This window comes from Botrytis fragariae (genome assembly GCF_013461495.1).
Source record: "Botrytis fragariae strain BVB16 chromosome Unknown tig00000101, whole genome shotgun sequence".
NCBI lineage: Eukaryota > Fungi > Ascomycota > Leotiomycetes > Helotiales > Sclerotiniaceae > Botrytis > Botrytis fragariae.
In genome coordinates this window covers 342659-356528 of record NW_023500996.1, presented here as the reverse complement: position 1 = coordinate 356528, position 13870 = coordinate 342659, and the positions used below count along the sequence as shown (strand labels likewise).

Below are 13870 nucleotides of genomic sequence, written 5' to 3'. Positions count from 1 at the left end.
GAAGCAAGATTTGATCATCCGCAGGGGTCCATGGGAGCCAGAGTTTCATCGCGATCCCTGAATATGCTGGCTGTCCAGGAGGGTCTGTTGGATTTCTGGACTGTGAACGTCCAAAGACTACAGGGGTATTCGGGAGCTGGTTCCAACGCTTCCAATGTCCTAAAAACCCCGTTCCTGATTTGTCAACCATATGTTCGCGATATATTCGTGTGCCTAGGCCTACTCTTAACACTTCTGGGGGTTGGCGATTCAGCAGTAAACTAACGCTCATCGAAGAGCTGGCGACGGTTGTGGTGACGGGTGTGACGACTGCCCAGGATTTTCTGTCTGATTCCATACCGATATTCGGAAATGAAGTTCTGACGCCGCTTGAGAAAATATATGTAATTGCATTTGTATAATGGTCTAAGCTGTCCGAAGCTGTGATGTATGTATGATGTATAGAGATTTGCCAGTAACATGAGGTGTATGTAAAAGTCATCTTATAACGACCTCATCTACTATTCCTTACATTTCCAGATATTGTGTTTCTAAACCCAGAAGTTGCTCTCGTTGCACAATCATGAATGGAAGATACACTTATGCCTGTTTCTCTCCAAACAAATCATTCCAGAATTCCTTGAAACCATATAAGGGTCTCTTAGAATCATAGACATTAACTTTGTCCGATCCGAATCGTTCCATAATACCACCAGGACGATGTCCAATCTTTTCAACTAGTTCCTTGGCTGGCCTAGTCGCCCTTTCTTTGATAGCGGCAGCTAGTTGGGGTGCAACATCTGCATAACAAGATTTTAGTTCACGTTCTAGTGAAAAGTACGGCTTCTTCGCAAGATCTGGTGCCATGAGATTGTAAGATCTCGTTTTACTATTGAGATCGGTGATGGCCAACTTGAGATATGATTGTTCGGCTTCCTCCCAGGATGGTATTCGGAATGGTGGTGGAAGCGCTGCAGGTGCTTGTTCAGAAGCTGGCTGTCTGTTCGTCTCAAGAGGACTAATTTTTCCAATGTCAATTTCATTCTCTTTCGTTTCCGCTAGGATTTGAATGACTGGGTCTCCAGTAGACGAAGATGGAACTTCTTGTATAATTTTCACCATGACTGGATCGTCTGTAGCATTTGTAGGAACAGATATTTGCTCCACGGCTCGCTTCTTCGGGTTATGAACGGCTTCAGATTGTGCATATATCTCTGCAGTTCTCATTTGCTCCTGCAAAGTACCACCTCGACTTGCAATTGTTCTTGCAGCATGTCGTTTCCAGTCATTCCGCAATCTGGTCCTGAAAATATTTGCAGTTTTGACGAGCTCTTGTTGTTTCTCTATCCATGGTGGCACAATATCTTGTCGCTGTATCATCTTGTTCATGATGTATTCGGTTGTATCAATAAATGGATTGTCGGCTCTCGCATCTCTTTCTATTGCCTTTCCCCTGGGAATATTCTGTGAATAAGAGCTTAGTACCATAACATCCCAAGGTGATCACGAAACTTAGACTCACCTTGAACTGACCACGAGCAATGGCATCTTCAATTCTCTCATTGGCCAAAGCAGCCAAACCTCTAAATGAATTCGGCATGGGTCTCGCACCAGGCGAAAATCTTTCTTTGAGCTCCTTTCTGAACTCCTCCCTCTCTCGCTCGCTCATTTGGCTATCCTTGGAAATGGCATAAATTGACGTTTTATCCCTCGCATTTGCCAACCTTTCGCCGGGCCTCAGTTTAGGCTGTTTCTTCAATCTCAAATCCACAACTGGCGATGGGATCTTTCCCGGCCCTCGTAAACCAGGATTGAGAGGTTTTCTAGCATCATTCAACATTCGCAGAACCGTATCCTCAGCTGCTTCTTGCCCGGTCCATGCTTGCCCTGTGGCAATATCCCGAGACCCACGACCAATATTGGATGCAAAGCTTGCTTCCGTAAAGGCAGAGACATTCTCCGATTTGAATTTTGAAGCTTCTACTCTTTCAAGTAATCTTGCCTTCAACTCTTCGGAGAAGCCTGCCTCTTCCACAGCTTTTCGTCCGGCTCGACCACCTTCCAACAGAGCATCTTCAGTAGCTTCCAAGAGACGCCTTGACATCGCCCCTAGTTCCTTTTCTACTTCTTTCTTTTCGGAATCATTCTTGGAGGCTTGCTTCAATATCTGAGCTTCGATTGAAGCTTGATCCTCAAGGTCTTTCGTTACTTTGCTAGCATCTTCCCCTCGAAGTGGCGACGCTTGTGAGAATTGTCGAGAGGCATTCTTATGCAAGTTTGACACTGCATTTTGTTGCTTTGTAGCTCGCAGACGGCGGGCACATTTGAATTTAGAATGTGATACTAAGCGGTGCATATAGAGAAATATAGAAAGAAACTGTATGAAGGTGAATTCACGGTGGCATGCGATGCTTATAATGTCAACACTATAGGCACCCTGTAAATTTTAGTCTGACGGCGATAAGATAAGAAATCCGAGCTCCAGAGTCAAGCTCCCGGTGATCCTTGAAAGGTCGAAATTCTTGAAAACTTCCATCCTCCAATGGTTTCTCCCAAAAAAAAATGTTCGTCTTCTGTGTTAATCATATTCTCATTCCTAACCAAATTGTTTCCCTTGCTCTCGAATTCACAAGAGCACCATTCTGAGGATTTACACCCAATTGAAAACTTCAATCCGCTCATTTGCATTGACAACAAGCATCAATCGATCCCGCATCCCGTATTTTTACTCCTCGATAATCAGCATCTTGTATTACTAGTAGGTATCACCACCTCGACGTGCTGTCATCGACTTATTAACATTTCTCTCCCAAAACCTCGCACTCAATTTTGTAAACGTAATCAATCATGCATACAAATAACTATCTATACACGTCTCTCATCCTCCGTCCTCCATTTCCCATATATCAAATGCCCCTATCCTAAGCTCTCGCAGTTCATACCATCATCTGATCTCATCATCTCACCCAAATCAATTATAGCAAAGGATAAACTGGCTGCATAATGCCACCCCCGTAACCCGTACTGATCGTAGTCTCGCATAATATCGTACAAATATTTCATCCACTCATGCCTTCATCAGATATCCGCCCATCCATGCACCGCATCCGTCCATTTTATCAATCCAATTCAACGGAGTCTACTCCTTCTTACTTTCTTCCTGCATCTCCGCGTGCTGAACATGCACTAACTCTCCATCATCCACTTCTTCGGCCTTTACCCTCGTATCTTCCTTTAGACCTTTACTCGCACCCGCGCTTCCAGTTCCACTCTCAATTTCACCTTCACCGGCCTCCTCTACCATTCCCACATGCACAACCTCATCATCGTCAGCCCTGACTCCTCCAACCCCACCAGCCCTACCGTCATACTCATCCTCATCCTCCAAACTCGTTCTCCTCTTCGCTTCCCTTGTGATACTAACCCCCACCCCATCATCATTGTCAAAATTATCCTCAAACCCACTTCTCCCAAACCCACCTTCATCGCCATCACTGCTTCCCTCCTCGTCCTCATCATCTTCGCCCTCTACCTGAAAGGGGTTGACTCCCTTTGACTCCATCTCCTCGCCTTCAACTTTCTCCCCGTTTGCCAATTTCTGCTTGCTATGCAGCGCCAATCTCGCAGCCAATTGCCTTCTAGCGCGACTTGGTGGGATATTGAGGGGAGGTGGAGGTGGCGGTGGTGCTGAAGGAGGTGAGAGATCAGAGGTAGATGTTGTAGTTGATGGTGTGGTAATATAGCGAGAGAACTAGATGTAATCACATTAGCATATATTTTGGTACGATATAATCATCTGAGAAATAAGGCATATTCCAAAGGGGGAAAGCTAAGCGGTGGATAAAAGCAATTGGGTAAATAGCAAATAAATGGCGGGTCCAGATGAGAGTAGATAATTAGCCCACCCACTAGGGAGCAATGTTAAAAAAAGATTTGCGGACACTAATCATTGATTACAACAACAGATCGACATCACAGCTGTCACCACCACCAACCATATCAGAAAAGGGGGTAAAAGGATTATATCTCAAAAAATTGAATCTCTTTCTCTTGATTGAAGAAAAGAGAAAACTCCAACAATACTCCTCATTTCATACCAACATTAATGTCTTCTAAATTTCTGAAGCCAGAAACAACAAGCCCCAAAGATCTAAAAACGCCACTTGTAATGTTGTTTGGGAATAAAGTGCCAGAAAAGTCGTACTGTACAGGAAGAAAGGAAGACAACATGTGCTTTTTACTGATTAAGAACTACCCTGATCAAAATCCTCGTCCTTCTCTTGAGGAAACAGAGGTGATTCACGATCGAGTTGCTCCAAATATTCATAATCAACGTCCAGGTCGTCAAATTTATCAAGATTGGGGGCTGATGGAGGAACAGAATGACCCACTTCTGCCGATGTACCACCACTATTCTTTCCTTCCTCGTCATTATCTTCTTCCATTTCATCGTCTTCTTCATCACTAGAACTTCCAAAGCCGCTCAGTAATGTGCCCCCGGTGATGAAGTTGTTGCCATTCCCATTGTTGTTAGCAAGTTCAATGCTGTCGAGACCTGTTGACCCATTCAGGCCTGCGTCGGCGAGAGCAGACGATGCGTTTCCGAAATTATTGGCTGCGTTTACCGCATTCATGACAGCTTGTCGTGGGCCAACTGCCATATCTGGTCTGACTCCCCCGAGAATTGCATTATCCCGTTCCCGAGTTTCTGCCAGAGTGACCTCCACATATGGGATCCAATCACCGTTCATGACCCTCTCCAACACCGAGTCAGATAGGAGCTCGGGAGGATGTCGCTCTGTAAATTTCACGACCTCTTCGGCGATGAGTGTAAGATGGCCCATGTAACCAAGTCGCATCTTGTTCTTTTCTTGTGCTTCATCACTCTTCTTTTGCCCATCAACGATTCTCATTGTGATGTCTCCAGTCTCGAAGAGGTCGATCGCAAGTGATCGATTGTATCCACGATCCATAGGTCCATTAAATACTTGTTGTACAACGTCATATACGACATTATGTAAGAAGTTATTCCAAGGAAATCGAAAGAAGAAATCCTGCACTAATTAATTCAGGTACTCAAATATGATGCCTGGTGAAAACTTACTAAGATAGTTGGCACAACTTTATGTTCAACAAATTGCATTTTGAGATAATCTCCAACTACAGGAGCACCTGCAGTTTCCAAAGTTTGGTCTTGAGAAAGTTCCCCCGTGTTACCCATCAGTACGGAATTGTTGCCTTCACCAGCATCGCGCATAGTAGTATCGATGCTGTCAAGACTCATGTTACCATCGCCAGGGACGGCAGCTGATGTATTGGTAGTCTCTTCTGTTGATCCTGCTTTCTTGGAGAACAAAGGTGCAGGGGTATCTTCTGGAAGTGGAATGACCTCTGCAGCATGAGGAACTTCTTCTGTGGGCACTGAAGATTCAGTAGGTGGTTCCAAAGCTACACTCTGGCTTTCAGGGGAGCCCTCTGAGGAAGCAGGGGTATGTTTGTGGGAACCATCAGAAGAGTCTTCAGTATCATCGAGGACAGTAGCATCGATGGAGGGAGGAGGGGAGGTCATAGTCGTATCCTCATCAGTAAAGCCTAAAGAGCCAACTTGTTGAGAAAGTTCCTTGGTTGGAGAAAGAGGAAGGACGGTCATCTCTGGTTCTTGTAACGCATGCTCATCAGACAGCGGTTGTAATCTTGGCGAGCTCAAAGGTTCATCAACAAATTCCTCATCGTCCTTGTCGAGGAAAGAAACAGGCGGCTGGGTAGAAGTAAGTAAAGTTTCTTCGTGTTCATGTTTCTCATCAAAATCGTCTTTGGCGTCATCGCCAAGTTCTGTTGCATGCGTAACTTCTTCAAATCCATCATCATCGGAGGCATTTTGAACCTCCAGTTTCCTAGAACCATCTGGGGAACCTAGTCGTGTTTGTGTTGAGGATTTCATCGTAAGGTCATCTTCGGACATTAGGGCAGTTGGCGATGGGTTCAATTTACCCTCGGCCTTTAATCGTTCTCTCTCCACATCGCGCGCCTTGACAAACTCTTCACTGCCGACTTCATTCAACAAGCCCATGTTGCTGCAGTGCAAAAGTTCAGCCATGAGCTCGCAAGTCTTAAATCTGTCAAATCCAAGAGGCTCAATTTTTCCACCAAAGGCAGCACTCAGCTCTTTTCTTTGAATTGTTACAGGACCATCGCCTCCTCCAACGGTATGATTGGGACTGAGAATGAGTGCCATAAAGTCGGGGACATGTTTGGCAAACATGCGCAAAAGGGTTCCGAGATATATAGGGTCGCGGCTAGATGGTACTGCATTTGCCTCAGCTCCAACCTCGGGATCATAATCCGAATTGTTCTTCCGAATGACTTCGATAACAATGCCAACTCCAACAGTCAACGGATTTCCACCCTTAAGCATATCAGAGATCAACTTTTCAATACATGGTTGAGAGACAAGTTGGCGAGTGAGCTCATTTGGCCCTATGCACGACTGCTCGTTTTGTGACGCATTTGCTGAAATAGTGATGATCGCCTTGAGAAAATCACCGGCCGAAGTTTGTGTGGCCCAGCTGTGTTCTGAGGATAGAAAAGAAAGAAGGATTGGCATCAAGTCTTGCGAATGTAGCCACTATTTCAAGGATTAGCAGATAAAAATTAAATCGGCAAGATTGGGTACATACATCAACAATTCCTGCACCACCCTCCGCTTTCTCCAAACTGATTATTTTCAAAAGAAGATCCATAATCATAGGAGAATCTACATGCTGAAGCATACTCTTAACTGTGCCGTCTATCGACTTTAGCAATTCAAGCATTTCCTCAGTCTTTTTATCTAAAAGAGCCTCATTGACTTTCGTAAAATAACTGGCTTGTAAAGGATCCAAAGGCGCAGGGAGTTTCAGGAACTCCCAAAACTTGCGCAACAGAGGTTGATTCTCCATCAAAGCCTCACAGATGGACCAGTTGTCTGAGGATAAGACTTCGGCTGCAACGTAAGCATAGTGAGTCCGTTTCTTTTCTTTTTCTTTTTCTTTTTCTTCGTCGGCATCTTCAAAGGACTGGCGAGAAAGTGAAAATGATCGAGTTTTGCCCTTTGAGTTTGGTGAACCTGACTTTTCTGTCGATTCTGCCCCAGCGTCTTCTGATGCGATAGTCTCCGATTTAGGAGCCACAACATATTCCAGGAGCCTTGCTAGGATTTTATCTTCCCGTAAGTATTCGATCAACTTTGAGTTGTGTTGTTTTAGTTCTTGTATGAGATCGCTCTCATCCAACAACTGCTCTAGGGTAACATCTTCTTTGTCGAGTAGAGTATCGATAGTAGAAATGTTGGCATATCCGCCGAATCGCCAGAACATGATGAATTATGTAAACAGGACTCGTCTGCCACCAAGGAAATGGTGGTAGAATAAGATATGGGTATTGTTTTTATGTTCGGATCTTGAGATCAATCATGCGAATCAATCGCTGAAGAGCCGCAGGTGTGATGTACTTCTCCCCACAAGGAAAAAAAGGTGGTTGTGTAGAAATGGTTCCCGCCTGCAGATACGCACTTTTTATCTGTAATGTCGTATCGTATCGTGTTTCGTTAAGAATCAATGATCGTAAATATGACTGTGAATAAAGATGTGAGGTCAGTGATAATGTTTTAGAAGTGGATAATCATGTACAATCCGCAAATTGAGGAATAGAGGAGAGGATTGTGTGGCTGGTCGGTGAATGGTGCCTTAATTTGGGCGCGCGACTCTCTCAGCCCTGCGCTTCCGCAAGCCATTCATTGTAGTTGTTGTGAATAACGTAAATAATGGCAAAAGAGAACTCACGACATATATTTTCTGTATTTCAATATCAATTGTACTTTGTCTGTACGAGATGAATTGTGGATTGGTATTCTCCTCAACTAAGCTCCTCCTCCCATTTGACTAAGCAAGAGGCCAAAAGAGTAGGATCAATGTTGCTGTTGTGGAAAGGATCTGTCTGTGTATTGCGAGGTAAATTGTCCAGAGGTTTTGGGCTGGATTGATATCTCCAATTTTCGACTAGAGGATGGATTAAAGAGATATCTTGACGGATAGACTCAACCAACGAATGGACCGACAATTTTCTAACTAAAAAGGGTATCTCAAGAACAAGAAACAAGAAAGGTAATTTTTTTAGAAGTACAAACAAGCATTTGTTGATCTAGTACTCTCGCTCTCTTATTGTTAAAAAATCCGAAAATCTTGGTCTGTCCTAGAGGGCAAGGAGGCAAGGCAGGTCGATGGTGGGGTTCAAAGTGGTTTGGGTCTCTTTGTGGTCTTGTCTTTTTCTTACTTGATCAATTTTCCAATTCTGGGCTCGGGGCGTAAAAGTTCGTTGCAGTTTGGGAAGATAGGGAAGTTGAGTGGGTACAAGTTGGAGTGATTACTTTTTCTGCCTTGCTCGAGCCTTTTGAAATTAGATAGTATCAGGGACCTTTTCTGCTATGATCACCAAGAAGTCCGACTCATTTTGGAAGAGATGAGATAGGGAGAACCAATAGCGAGCTGGGCAGGGAGGAGTAGGTTGTTGATTCAGGCCCCTCACTCATGTGTGTGTGATCTATGGTGAATACCGGGTGTGCATGGAGGATGGGTATAGATATAGTGACTTATTATCTCACTCTACTGTGTTCACCCCAAGTGCCCAACGGACAACGTGTCTTGCATATGTCTGATAGGGAAATGAAGGCAAGATGGGAAAGATATGAAATGATGAGATTGAATCCCAGCTAAACGCCACGTGATGACCCGATAAAGATAAATGGCCCATTAACCGAGACAGACCCCGGGTAAGATTTGGTACCAATGACGAATAGCCAGCATGTTTCTGAACAATCAAATCAATCATCACACTACAGCAGCCTGGACCTTCAAGACTACCTACCTGATCAATCATAATTCATAACTGAGAAACCTATTTCTGCACAATATTCATCGCAAAACACAAATTTGAAAATCTTCAACACATTCTCATCATACCATCACGATGAATAGATTATTCGGCGCAAAGTCCTCAACCCCCAAACCAACCCTCACTTCTGCGATTTCAAATGTACATTTACCTTCCCCTCTCCCCTCTCCCCTCACCCTCATCCTCATCCTCATACTCCGACTAACCCTCCCCCTCCTCTAGGTCGAAGAACGTATCTCCTCCCTCGACGTCAAACTCTCCTCCATAAACATCGAACTCACCTCCTACCAAACCAAGCTCTCCAAAATGCGCGACGGCCCCGGCAAAACCGCCATCAAACAAAAAGCTCTCAAAGTTCTGCAACGCCGCAAAATGTATGAAGGCCAGCGCGACCAATTACAGCAACAATCCTACAACATGGAAAGCGCAGCCATGATGCAAGATAATCTGCAAAACGTCATGACGACCGTGTCGACACTCAAGTCGACGAACGCGGCGCTGAAAAAACAATATGGCAAAATTGATATTGATAAGATTGAGAGGATGCAGGATGAGATGGCGGATTTGATGGAGGTGGGGAATGAGATCCAGGAGAGTATTAGTAGGAGTTATGATTTACCGGAGGAGGTGGATGAGGCGGAGCTGGATGCGGAGTTGGAGGCGCTGGGGGAGGAGGCAGAGTTAGAGGGGTTGGGGGGCATGGCAGAGGGGACGCCAAGTTTTATGCTGGATGAGGCGCCGAGTTTTGTTGATGAGCCACCACAAAAGGTGGGTGAGGTTAAGGAAGCTGCTACTTGAGGGTTGGTGAATATCTGATCTGAGGGAGGGAAGGAGGGCACATGAATATTATTTGAGGGTTTCGGAGTGAGAAGTAGAGTGGAGGTTGCTTTCGCAGCTTCGGTATATCATGTTCATATTGTGGTGATTGTAGCGAGAGTCATTGGTTTCATCGGCATTGAGATTCTCCATATTTATTCTAGCGGCGTTAAGAAGGAAGGTTCGAGGAGTACACCATGGGTTCTTGAGCGAGTACGGGGGGTATTATTCGATATAGGACACAAACTATTCAATCAAAACTTAACTAGATATATGCATCCCCGCTGGTTTACCAAAGTACGCCTGATTAATGCAACAAAAGCCTTCCAACTGGTATCTCCAACGCCAATTCTCAAATGCATGCACGTAATCCCAAAAACTCCTCATGATGCACCACTAATAAAATCCACACTCATCGTCTTCCCACCCCTCCATTCCCTCCCCAAAACGACTTCTATAGGCCACGCCGTCCATTGCTCCCATCCAGGCCCCAACTCATCCAAAGTAGTCTGCAACAAATTCTTCCCCTTCCCACTCATCCACGATACATGTGACACACGATGTATACACACACAATAATATGCCACGAGTAGCAACGCTTCTTTCACTTTCCTAGCCAGCATCGCCTCCACCTCATCGGTGATGGAAGAAAACCAACTCATGACCACGCTTAGGGGTGAAGGTGCATTAGGTGCTCTCAGGAGTCCAAAAACTCGTTTCAACATATCGAGTCCACTATCCAAATGTTTTCGCTCTTCGAGCGAGAGCTCGCATGCAGAAGTACTAGACCACGCGCTTGCTAGCGAAGAGACATGGGAATCATCGACTGGGTCGAGTGGTGGGATAAAATCCCGTTGAAAATCAATCCAAGGGTCGAATAGCACTTTGAACGGACCGCGAGACAGATTTTCCCAAGTACTTTTGAGTATAAAATTGGAACCTCGGTAAAGCTTGACCCATTGCGAGTGAGGAAATGTACTTTCATTTTCGGCACAATCGGGCCCAAAGAACAGATGATTGGGAAGATTGGAATCCTGTGACGTCCAGGCGAATGTAAACATGATGGTTGTGAACGCGAAACATGCTTGAAAGTTTTCAGCCGTGAGATCGGAAATCGCAGATTGGAACAGTTGGAGAGCGGCAGTTAGGTGAATAGTTGATGCTCCGTGATAGTAAGCAGCTTTGAGGGGTCGGGCATGTGATAATTGCAAGGCGGCCAAGGCAAGAATCTCATGCATAAGAAATGGAAACTGGAAAGCTAGTTCTACAACAGTTGTCCTATAGAGTTCTTGGCCAGTAGCAAAGTCGACGAAATCTGAAACGCCATACATGGTGTAATAATGAAGTAGTTCCATATCAAGGATAGAAAAGGAATAATTTGAAGCAGGCAGAGATGGAGCAGGCGAAACAACTGGTCTAGGACTCAATTCAACTTTTGAAGGTGAGATATCAGACGCTGGTGATTTTGACTTTGAGCCTTGTCGCATCATCGTACTGCACTGAATCTCGTGACTATGAAGACTCTTCATGGGATGTGTGCGCAAATACGAGCATTCTGAACCCGAACCATAACTTTGACATTTCTGGCATGATGGTTTCTTCTCATCACACTTTTCAATGCGTTTGTCAGCTGAATCCTTATTTTTCTAATTTGGGGAAAATTGGAGAAAAAACATGTAACGAGTAATGTGGGTGCAACGCCGAGAACCCCATTGAGAACATTGTTTGCGTCTGCCAGAGAGCTTTTTCATGACCGAGACTAGGATGTTCTATTGGCGCAGCAATCATATATGCAGACGTGCAATATATGGAAATGAATTCGCTCCAGACGAAAGCAAGAAGAGAATACGTACCTTGACCTTTCTTGATTTGCATTGAAGACATCCGGTTCTACTCTTGTGATGTGGTCTTCGTGGACGGATCACATCCATCATGCCCAATTCTTTCAGATCGCTGAACAAAACACCAAAATGCAAGAAGGCGAAGAGAAATATAACTGTCGAGAGTGGGAAATGCAGTGCAAAGCCTCTTACCAGTACCCAATATGAGTTGCTATTTAAAGCGTCGTATTGGTAGGGAGGTCGAGTACGAGAAAGGTCAAACGAAACCAAATGTTAGACTTGAATGCAGAAATGGGTCGGTAGGGAATGAATGAATGGATGAATGAATGAATGAAGACGACACGAGCCACCCAAAAACCTTGTCGATTTTATCTTGTCCTACCGAGGTGAATACTAAGGGATTCAATTGGTCGCTCAGCCGGCAAGTACGAGGCTGAATAAATAATTGGATCGCTCATCTGGATTATCTGGATTTTGTGTGTACTGCGTGTACTGCGTGTACTATGTGTACTATGCATGTGCGAAGTAGCTAGGAAGGCATTGTATTTTAGGAAATCGGAGATTATCGAGATTATATCATCATATAAATCGGGTCCCCCATATTACCTACCTAGCATGGGTCTCGACTCGAGTAATGAATGCCGTGACTGAAACCTCTCGGATACAATTCTTAATTTGACACTGGTCGACGGTAACAGGAATGCTAATTAATATACTCGAGCGCAAACTTTGATCTCGGTATGACCCGATGTCGACTTCTGGTGATTACGAATACACGATATCGATATCGCGACTTTTCTGGTGGCTGTTCTCGGGCTGTGTCACCCCTACCGACTTATCAGTACGTATACTTCGTACTTCGCACCGCAGCCATACGGAGAATATTGCAAAAGCCCGGTAGCTATGCAGAGGTTATATATAGGAATTAGCCTATTAGGTCGCCATAAGTTCGGTCATACATTATAACTCTGCTCTGGATAGAATCAAAACTCGGGGTTTTTTGTCCCTTTCCAGTCCCAATGTTTTCCGCTTTGTCCATTTGGCTTTCTTCTACTCACTGTGCCCCAGGCGCCAAAATGACGTGTAGCATTGAGCGCGTGACTTCACCATTTTATTGTGTATTCCATGTTCATTCCGAAATCAGGAATTAGGAATCGTGGGGCATGGCAGTCTCATGAAGTCGCTCTGGAGTCAGCAGCAGTGTCCCAGAATTCTTGAAATCTTCAATTTCTAAAGCACTGGCTTTATTCTTCGCACTTGTTGCGGCCATCGACAAAGTTCATTTTCGTTACGAAATACTTTGCTGATTCAAATCTTCTATCGTATAATTTGCTCATAGTTTCGTCAGACATCGCCTTACTGGAAACCCCATTATGAACACGAGTCGATATTTTCCATGGTTGAACCGAGGGATCACTAGGAGGATAACCTAACCAACCTTATACTATACTCCCTTCTACACTTTCCCTCACATACCACCCAATTTGTATGGCACAATAGCAAGTTTGACTTTGATCTCTTCTTATCATACACCCTTTGTTTTCTCATCATAATACATATTTTGGCGCCTAGCAGTTCGACGTCCAAACAATGTGTCTAGCTATCACGTTTTAACGTATTATTTCGACACATATTTCATTTTTGCTCGCGAATATTGGACAATAAGAGCTATATGGGTCCATCATTAAGCAAGTGCTCCGAATATGCCTTGAGGTTGGAGGTCCAACGTCTCAATTCATTCCGCCTCGGCAATGAAAAGCTCAATGACTATTCTAGTAGTGCATCTCAAAATCGGACTATAGGTTCTTCTTAAATCGTGTGGACAGTCGATGACGATATCCAAGATCATCCACAGAAACTGAATTTGCTTGCGTTCATTTCTTTCCATGGTTTCATTCTGAAGAATGCAGAATCTAAAGTACATTCTGAGCCCGGATCATGCCTGAATGATGGATCCACCTGTACATGATCACCTGTCAGAAGACCACGGATGTTCATATACACTCTAATCGTGCAGAGTTGTGAATTCTCTTGAACCAGTCTCATTTTCATAAAGCGTAGTAGGTATATATATGACATTACCGAATTATGTAATCTTACGCCATTCTCAATAGCCAATGCACGACTTTTCTCTAGTCCTCGTTTAATGTTATGAGAGGAATTTGGAAGAGGGGGAGACGCAGGGAAGCGGTTGATTGAGAACGAGTGTTCGCAGGCGATAATGATTCTTACGTATTCCTTCTACACGAATAACCCTATTCTACAGAAAAACGAGATTTACTGATCGAGTATGCATTTATTCAAAT

The 13870-nt window shown here is 44.4% G+C and overlaps 4 protein-coding genes across 4 annotated transcripts; 1 reads left to right on the top strand and 3 right to left on the bottom strand.

The window, feature by feature from the left end:
• Nucleotides 1-579: 579 nt before the first annotated feature.
• On the bottom strand, nt 580-2335 carry Bfra_008737 (uncharacterized protein; the record flags this gene model as incomplete). Its single annotated transcript, XM_037339094.1, has 2 exons — nt 580-1443; nt 1502-2335. The coding sequence occupies 2 exons, from the start codon at nt 2333-2335 to the stop codon at nt 580-582; spliced, it is 1698 nt and encodes a 565-aa protein (XP_037190660.1).
• A 783-nt stretch (nt 2336-3118) lies between these two features.
• Bfra_008736 (putative sit4 phosphatase-associated protein) lies at nt 3119-7334 on the bottom strand (the record flags this gene model as incomplete). Its single annotated transcript, XM_037339093.1, has 4 exons — nt 3119-3666; nt 4235-5033; nt 5084-6604; nt 6657-7334. The coding sequence occupies 4 exons, from the start codon at nt 7332-7334 to the stop codon at nt 3119-3121; spliced, it is 3546 nt and encodes a 1181-aa protein (XP_037190659.1).
• Nucleotides 7335-8959: 1625 nt separating this feature from the next.
• Bfra_008735 (putative snf7 family protein) lies at nt 8960-9705 on the top strand (the record flags this gene model as incomplete). The annotated part of the gene is made up of 2 exons (XM_037339092.1): nt 8960-9048; nt 9130-9705. Exons 1-2 carry the CDS (start codon nt 8983-8985, stop codon nt 9703-9705), a joined length of 642 nt encoding a protein of 213 aa, XP_037190658.1. The 5' UTR covers nt 8960-8982.
• Nucleotides 9706-10106: 401 nt separating this feature from the next.
• Bfra_008734 (putative c6 zinc finger domain-containing protein) lies at nt 10107-11654 on the bottom strand (the record flags this gene model as incomplete). The annotated part of the gene is made up of 2 exons (XM_037339091.1): nt 10107-11333; nt 11577-11654. 2 exons carry the CDS (start codon nt 11652-11654, stop codon nt 10107-10109), a joined length of 1305 nt encoding a protein of 434 aa, XP_037190657.1.
• Between the last annotated feature and the right edge of the window lie 2216 nt (nt 11655-13870).